The sequence below is a fragment of the Solea solea genome, chromosome 5 (assembly GCF_958295425.1).
Source record: "Solea solea chromosome 5, fSolSol10.1, whole genome shotgun sequence".
In the NCBI taxonomy this organism is placed as follows: domain Eukaryota; kingdom Metazoa; phylum Chordata; class Actinopteri; order Pleuronectiformes; family Soleidae; genus Solea; species Solea solea.
The window spans coordinates 24,396,818-24,406,131 of record NC_081138.1 but is presented as its reverse complement, the minus strand read 5'-3'; the positions used below and the strand labels follow the sequence as shown (position 1 = coordinate 24,406,131).

Below are 9,314 nucleotides of genomic sequence, written 5' to 3'. Positions count from 1 at the left end.
TATTACATATACTACAATACATATACTAAAAACACTAACATTTAATGCTACAAAATTACTTTGACTACCTCCAGAATTTGGGCGTGGAAGGAATGGAATGGCCTGTCTGCAGTTCTGACGTCAATCAGCATCTTCAAAAATGTCTTATGCTGCAAAGAAACCAAAACAATTAAAGTCTTAGAGAGAGTTGTCAGATAATGAACACAATAAAATGCATGTCAGTAAACCTGTTTTCTATCAGACAGTATTGCAAATGTTAGAAATATTGTACTAATTGGTGTTTTCATGCACAGCTGAAATGTTGGAGTTGGTTCAGTTCATCAAGATAAGCAGTAGGTGTGAGTGCAGCTCACTAAGGAAGAAGGAGCAATAAAGAGCCTGTTGGTCACATTGGATTGCTGCTTCTGATCTGTTAACGTAGTAATATTCTTTCAAGCACAATGAAAAGCAAAAGCTGGACTTTAAATCATGTAATTTGTTAAATGTCATCCTTTATTCACTGAATCTGTTTACCATGTCCGTGTTTACCTTTTATCATTACAACATTGTTTCCCACTTTCCTCACGTGTAAAAACATCAAACCATAATTGTCCTCTATCTGTGTTATGTTATGTTCACATAAAAGAAGAAACAGATATACAAAGAGTATAAACATGACCAAACTGATACTGGACAGAAAGGAAAGAAAAAACATTAGGACAATGACATGCACAGGAGCAACCAAGCTATAAAAACTAATGGCTTGTTATATGGCCCTTGTAATCTGTGACATACGTTAATTTAAACACTAAAGTGAAACATGAAAACAAAGTAACACACCATTACTTGAGTTCAAGCAGAATGTCATGCATGTTTAAGTTTAATCCTAAAAGCAGGATATGTCAGGTTATACGCAGCACACCAAACAGAAACACCCCATTTAAATTAACAACACTAACACCATGCAACAGAGTTACACAGCACAGGCTACAACAGATCAGAGAGATGCTTTGTTGTTGTTCATCAAAGAAAAATATCTTTGCTCAGGAGAGAAATAAAAGGGTTTTATTGTTCAGTGATGATTATTGTCATGAAACACAGACAGAAGCATGTGACACACTTCAGACAACAACCGTTATACTGCTGATCATCATTATTATTATTATTATTAGTGTAATTGACGGAGCAGAGTCTGACAGGGACAATTCACCGTTCTCTTTTCCGATCCATATTTTGGATGTGAGAGCAAAGGGAGCAAACACATTCACACGGGTTTAGGTGTCCACATTTTTGTTGACCCTAACTCTGAAAACGTCTTTCAGATCATTGGTCTGCCTGGCTATAGCCCTGCAGTTTTAATGTTTTAAGAATAATATAAAAACTATTCAAAGATCTGCAAAGCCTGCATTAAGGATACGTACAAAATGGAGTGTGCTTAAAAAAAAGGCCGTGTATACAGTTATTACCAGCAGAGCAACTGCACTTGATCATGAGTTTAAAAAGAAGAGCATTTCAATAAGGTCTCCATTGTATTATATATCAATGGTCCTTCTGTCTGGCTGTGAGCAAAATGTCGCCGTGCATAAATGATTTCGATGAGGCAGGAAAAAAACATGTTAACTGCAATAATGTTTAAGTTTAAGGACGTTCAGTTGATATTTGCATGGTCTTGGCGTCTGTGCAAACTCGCAAACCATGAACAGTAAGTTAGTTGTATTGCTGCATTGTGGTGCCATAGAAACATCCCATGGTGCACAGCCACCTTTCTAACAGAAATATAGATTGTAATCTTTTTCATGTGCGTGTGATAATTGATAATAATTGATGTGAAGTAACATGTATTAGAGAAGCTTTTCTTGCATGGAGCCCTTTATTTGGCAGACAAACATAAAAGGATTACATATATAACACAAACATGTGCATTCAACATCTTCAAGTCAACATATGCTGCGGCTGTTTGTTATATTTATAATTTACGATGTATTTTAATTCCGATTTACTGAAGGAAATTAAGTGAGCACCAAGACTCTAAGTAGATCATTCTTATGCAGTAGATCCCCAACAACCAATCTACACACGTCAGCCACATTATGTCAAGCTGGAGATCGTTTTATATCACATTACTGATGGTTCAGAAATAACTCCTTCGCATCAAGTCCGGACATAACGCCAATTAAATCCAAAACAATATCACAGTTGTGTCACATTGATGTGCTACACCTTCATCTCGTGCCAAAGAAAATAAAGAAATAAATAAAATAGAGGACAGAAGGGAAGAAGGAAGGGAGTCAGATACAGTAAGAATAGGCAGCACATTGTTGTTGCCTTCACCATCTTCAGTAGTAACACGCACATTTTTCAAAGCACGGTTTCTCATCATCTACGGAGGCTATTTTTTGCATCAGCAGAAAGTCTTGTCATGGGATCTGAGAGACATTTGACTTATAAACCCAGAAAAAAAAAAAGGATTTTTAGTGGATGAATATAAATATTTTAGGATAGGGATAAAGTACAATTATCTTAAAACAATAAAGTGAAATTATAAGCTTCATCTCCAGAGTATAACATACATTACAAGGACGATGGTGGGTCGTCTTTCAACTGGAAGTTTGTGGGTTTGATTCCTGGCACTGCTAATCTACATGTCGATGTGTGATTGGGTATGAAGGATGTGTATATACAGTAGATGTGCTGCATGAAAGTGTGAGTGAATGGGTGTGAATGGGTGAATGGCAAAACTGTAGTGTGAGTGAATGGGTGAATGGCAAAACTGTAGTGTAAAGCAGCTTTCAGTGGTCATCAAGACTAGAAAAGCGAAAGACATAATGTTTGTATAGTTTTAATGGTTTGTATAAATACAAACCATTTACACTGCATTTTACAGTAGCTTAATTTCCAGACTTGGCTAATTCAGATATTTTAAAAAAATGACATAATTCTCACAGGCTTTCTTTAGAAACCTGACCTTCTTTCCCCTCTTAACGTTTCAGAATCCTGACTTGAATATTTATTTTGTAAAAACCCCTCCTAACAACAACATAGGCCGTTCATGTGATGTGATTTTATGTTTTTTTTTCCCCCTCCAGTCTTTCACACGCTTAGTTTTGAGGGAGTAATTCTCACACAACACCAAAAACATCCGACCATGACTAAATACAAAGCTTTCCTTTTATAACAGCTTGAGGGGAGGGGGAAAAAATTGTTTTAGCAGCAGTCACTTCAACAGTATTCGCTATACAATTCTGTTTGTTTCACAGATGGAGGTGGGGGCCATAGAAAAAAAGGCCTCAGGATCCTGAAAGAGTGCACCTCAAGTGGTCATCGTCTCTCTGTCACATTGTCTCCGCAGCCTCACATGTTTAAGTCTGTGGTGTTAAGCATCGCCCCGTGGTCATGTGGGCCGCCTTTGGAGACGTTTGTTCACGTTTATTTTCTAAACATAAACATTTACTTTTAATTTAAGGCCGTTAGAGAGGATTGCATATACTTTTTCAATAGGGAAGCGTTATTATGATAAGACCATCCTTTTTCTGTGAAATCACCAGGTATTGATGATGTGACTGAAAGTTGGTCTTATACGTGTATATACACTTATGCACATATAAACATGTCATCACTGACTCAGAACTGTCCTGTCTACACTTATAACCTATAACTGTCCCCCATTTTTTCCTTTCACCCCCACCGGTTGAGGCAAATGGCTGCACATCTTTGAGTCTGTTTTCCTGTTAAAAGGGAGTTTTATTTTCTTTCTCCACTGATGCCTAGTGCTTGAATTGTTGGGTTTCTCTCTCGATGTACGGTACCTTGAGATAATGTATGTTGTGATTTGGCGCTATACAAATAAAATTGAATTGATTTATAGATTAGGAGTATGGAGTTTAACTCATACAACAGGTGTATGTGATGCTCATGTCATGAATAAACTGGGTGTTTCACAGCAGATAAACACAGGTTTTACAAATAACATTAGGGAGTAATGTATGCCACACTAAATCATTTACATTTAGTGCAGCATACACAGGAATGTTATTTTAAAACTGCATATATTGTTTTCCATTAAAGTTACTGGTGATTATTTAAGTGCTAAAACAAAAAATCTAATATCTCTATATAATGTGCTTATTTTCATTTTGATTCACTAATATTTTCATGTAAATGTAGAACATTAATGTTCACCTAAAATGATTCTCATTACCAGGCTTATATTACTTTAATATCATGTCCTTATTTGGCACTGACTGTGTATGAATTGTGGCCCTATATTGTTGTTGTTGTTTTTTTACCATTGTTATTACACGCAGAGAAAAGTGAATTACAAATAATATACTATGTTACCACAATATTACCGCTCTGTCACTAAATCATTACTGTATAAATACCACGTTGTCACTCTATAATGCAAAATGTTACTGAAAAAGTGACCCAGTCTGTGTAATATAACAAGAAGACAAAATCTGAAGACATGCGTGGGAATAAGGAGGACATGTACAGAAGTCTTCATCGGACCCACAGTCCTTAACTTTTACAGTGTACAGTGCCGCGCACCAGAGGACAGTGTCACGCACCAAACTCATACTTCAGACGCTAATGTACGTTATTCAGGAGGGAGAGACGTGCGACACTGCAGAGTTTTGCGCTTTTCTCCCTAACAATGCACATGATGTCACACGCCGAAGTACCAGGAACACAGCACCAGCTCCTGCAGGGTTTTACGCAGCTCGTGGCTCCGGTACGCGTAAATGAGTGGGTCGATGAGCGAGTTGCAGATGATGAGGATGAGGAAAAGGTTGAAGTTTTGGAAGAAACAGTTGCAGAAGGGGCTGGTGGGGCAGGTGAGGATGAGGATCAGGTGCAGGAAGAAAGGACCCCAGCACAAAATGAAAACCCCCAGCAGGATGGTGAGCGTGATCGCTCCCTTCATGCTCGTGGATTGGCGCTGGTTTTTGTTGAAAGCCATGATGCGCCGCGAGTGCACGTGCGCCAGGAGGAACATGTGCAGGTACAACACGGCGTTGAACACCAGCGTGGTGCAGAAGAAGGTCACGAGGCACACGATGACGGCGTTGTCCGTGTGGTAGACGATGAAGAGGATGCTGGAGGTGATGCTGGCCAGCCACACCACCGTGATGATGGCGACGGCGCGCTGCGTGGTCATGACGCTGTGGTAGCGCAGCGCGTAAAAGATGGTGATGTAGCGATCCGCGGCGATGGTGCACAGGAAGGAGAGCGAGGACACCACGGAGCTGCAGATCATCACGTCGATGACGTTGTCCAGGTGGCGCAGCATACCTGGGTGCAAGTCCAGCAGGCCGTGGTCGTGGAGCAGCATGCATATGGTCTCCACCACGTTGCTGACGCTGACGAGCATGTCGGACACAGCCAGGCAGCAGATGAAGTAGTACATGGGCGAGTGCAAGTTGCGGTTCTTATTGATCGCCAGGATCACCAGGATGTTCTCCACCAGGCTGATGAGCCCCAGCGCCAAGAAGAGTTCCTGAGGGATGCGGATCTGCACGCAGCCCATAAAGTGCTGGTCCCCGCCAGAAGAAGATGTTCCGTTTTCCTCTATTAAGTCATTCACTTGGTTCTCTTCCATGTGGAGGAGAGAGGGGAAATGGTAGGACACGTTGGTGATATCCATGTCTGACTCGAGAATGTTAATTATGAGTTGTCCTGGTGTCTGAAGGTACAAGAAGGTTCATCCGTTGTTGCAGTCAATGGAACACGTTGACGAATACGTTCCCAAGTGGCGCGTCTGTCTGTGCACAGTGCGTCTCTGCGCAAAAAAAAGTCAAAATCCTTCCAAATGGATCTAACTTGTTCTCGCACTCACAGTTGATGTCTATTCACTCTCACGATGACTCCACCAAACTCCCGAGTGTCACTTCAGCCCTTTCTAGGCAACAGTCAACAAAGTCCGTCTTGTCATCCATCTGGAGAGTTGAGGACTGTGACCTGTTTGCGCGCCTGTTTCTCTGAGTGATGCTGGATTGTGGAGAAAAAGCTAAAAAAAAAAAGAAAAACGTGGGAGGACTCCGCCTCACATGAGACAGTCAGCTGGTCTGCAGTCCTGGCTCATAAAGAAGCAAGATTGAAGTTTTATTTTTATTATTATTACCATTTTTCCATATAGGTCTCACGTTTTTCATGTTTGAGCTGCTCCTCTGACATGTTTAAAAGAAAGCCACTATTTCCAGTGGCCTTAACGAATATGCAGTTACATTTCAAAAGGGTTAGGCTAATGGTTTTATTTTGAAACTTTTAGGGCCATGTCTGCACCTCTACAATTGAATCCAGTCAAAGAAAAAGTGTTAGGATTAGGGTAATTTATCAGGTAAAGCTGATACACTGTCATTCATTCATTCATTCATCATCTACTGCTTTATCCCCCACATGAGGGTCACTGGTGTCAATCCCAGCTGACATAGGGCGAAAGGTGAGGTACGCATAGAGACAAACCACTCACTCTCACATTCTAGGTCAATTTAGCGTATCCAATTAGTCTCTGCATGTTTTTGGACTGGAGAAAACCCACGCACACATGTGGAGAACATGCAAACTCCATGTAGAAAGGCTCTTGTTCTGACTGGATCGTGGACTCTGGTCTTTTTGCTGCAAAGGCAACAACAGCCTGATACACTGTCAATGATCCAAACACTTAGAAATACATATTCAGCAACTACAATAATGATAAATTAAGGTAATATGATGTGATTGGAGAATGAGGAGTCACCCTTTTTTTTACCAGGTTTATCCATTAAAAAAATGGAGTCTGCATGTTCTCCCCGTGTGTGCATGGGTTTTCTCTGGGTTCTCCCGTTTTTTCCCCTAGTCTAAAAACATGCAGATTTGGGGATTAGACAAATTGGACACTATTGACTGTAGGTGTGAGCGTGAGAGTGGATGGTTGTTTGTCTCTGTTTGACCCTGTGATGGACTGGTCCAGGGTGTACCCCGCCTTTCGTCATGTCAGCTGGGATTGGCACCAGCGCCCCCTGTGACCCTCATGTGGAGGATAAAGTGGTAGAAGATGAGTGAGTGAGTGTTTGCCTATTCATTTTAGTGGTAAAAGCCAACATGGTGACTCTGCAGGCTTAAAGACGTTCAACGTTCAACGTTGCAACATAACGTACCACTTAAGGGTAATACTGTATATTCGATCTCAATCAGAGCGGCAGAACCAGACCCATTTCCCCAATTATGTGACCTCTACATCCGCACAGCTGAAGACGGATCCCATGCAATGTCATAATCATTTGTTATGTCATTTTAAGTAAGTAATGTTTATTCTTACTTTGCTTTTAAGGAGCCCATTGTAACCTCAGGTCATTTACGACAGAAGAAAACCATCTGACATATAGGCTCAGACACCAAACATGACTGTGAATGTGTCCTTAATCTAGATTCTTGATCTTGAGAATCAGATACAGCAAAAAGTATATTAGATTGATGCAATCCTAGTTTTGAGTTCCCCTCAGCTGGCTTCTTGCTGCTACTGTCCTTCTCCTCACAATTGCCCGATCTGAAACGACCACACCAGCTCTGTCACTCGAGTGAAGTTCAGCTATAAACACTGCTGTCTACCATTCGGAGCCTGCATGTGTCATGCAGGATCTTGAAACGCTAACAACAACAAACTCGTGCTTGTGTCTTGATGGGACGAAAATCCTCAGCCGAACAAAGTGTGGTAATTGTAGCGTGAACCATAGGTCAAAGCTTGTGACATTATGTCGTTGTTGACCTTTAGCGAAAATGTATGTGGAATAATCCATTAGGGTGTTTTCCAACCAAGCTGCACAATCACTGCTGTTTAGTTCAACATATCTCTGCCATATGAGAATGAATTAGTCAATTTAAAGAATATTTGATTTAAGATATCTCATAATACATAAATACCAGCTTAAGACATCCAGATGTTCCAGAAGACCCTAGTGTGTCAGGTAGCTATGGTTATCTTTACATAACAGAAATAATGCTGTTCTTCTTCATTTGATTCATAAGCTTCTGCATCAAAACGAGAAACACACTCTGGCTGGTGTGTTAGTTTGTTCTGGCTGCTGCAGCATGGAGGCATAAGATGACGCCGGCCTCCATAAACAAGGTCACGGCCAAAAATTACATTTTTACAATTTGTATTTAAAAGCGATTATATGCTTTTACAAACACATTTATGGGTATGGTAGCCAACTTCTGCCAATAAATCCTTTGTAATTGTTCTGCAATTTAACAAGGAAACAGTCACATTAATGCCTTAAAAACAATGATCGTGTGTAAACTTTAACAAATTAAGCTCAGATTTAACTGTCTCTAGACATAAGGTAAATACTTAGTGGGATATCTGATACAACACAGTACGGTGCACCTTGATGGAACCACAAAGAATAAGTTAATGAAGTACTTGTGCATAGTTAATGTGTATAGCCAATGCATAAATTCACTTCGAAGTCCAGACCTTTAAGATTTCAAAGAGGTGAGGATCATTATTAGCTTTGTTTTTTATTTCCAAACCTTTTTCAGTTGTAAAGATCTAGTGTTTGTGTTTATTCTCATTAAGTCCACAGCAGACCACACGGCTCCGCCTGAGACAGCGATAGGAAAGCCATATACTGTTCGCGGATCACATGAAAATGTCCCACAACCTCAACTATAGCTGTAGGTGAAATCGCACAGTCACACAAGTCATGAGGCTCCCTGGGTGAAAGTGCTGTATAGACAACCATATAAAGACAGTTACAGTTCGATCGAAGATAATCGAAGAGATTATGCCCTCAGTGTGACTAATAGTTTCCAATAAAAACAAATAATGTTATCATGCAAAATGAAAGGTCACTAAAAAGACATTAGTGGATACATAAAAATTAGTTTTATCTCACTGTTGGATATTTTCCTATTGGAAACTTAAAACCATCCACTGTGCTGCACAAAAGTCCATAGATAAAATTCTGTGTAAAAAAAAAAACCTAAGGATTTCAAACTCTGAAGTAATGAAATAGACATTTGAAATTAGAGGCACCAGTGGATCAACTAAAGTATTTATAAACCTTCAATTTGTGTGCAACAGGGTGTTTTGCTTACGTCTTCAGATCAAGATACAGTGGGGTGACCGTTCCTTTGCTCGTCGCCGCTCCCAAGCTCTGGAACAGTTTACCATCTGATCTGCGTTCAGTTACTGACCTGGGAGCACGGTGACACTTTCCCTCACTTCCTATTTTATTGTATTTTGATTTCTGTTCCCATCATTTTTATCGTGTGCTTCACATGGAGCACATTAATAAATATCGGTTAATTTTCACTAGACATTAACTCAAAATTAACATGAACTTCAATAAGCA

At 40.2% G+C, this 9,314-nt stretch overlaps 1 protein-coding gene across 1 annotated transcript; it reads right to left on the bottom strand.

Moving 5' to 3' along the window:
- Positions 1-1,731: 1,731 nt before the first annotated feature.
- mc1r (melanocortin 1 receptor) lies at positions 1,732-7,624 on the bottom strand. Its single transcript, XM_058629332.1, has one exon. It carries the CDS (start codon positions 5,621-5,623, stop codon positions 4,646-4,648), a length of 978 nt encoding a protein of 325 aa, XP_058485315.1. The 5' UTR covers positions 5,624-7,624; the 3' UTR covers positions 1,732-4,645.
- Positions 7,625-9,314: the final 1,690 nt, after the last annotated feature.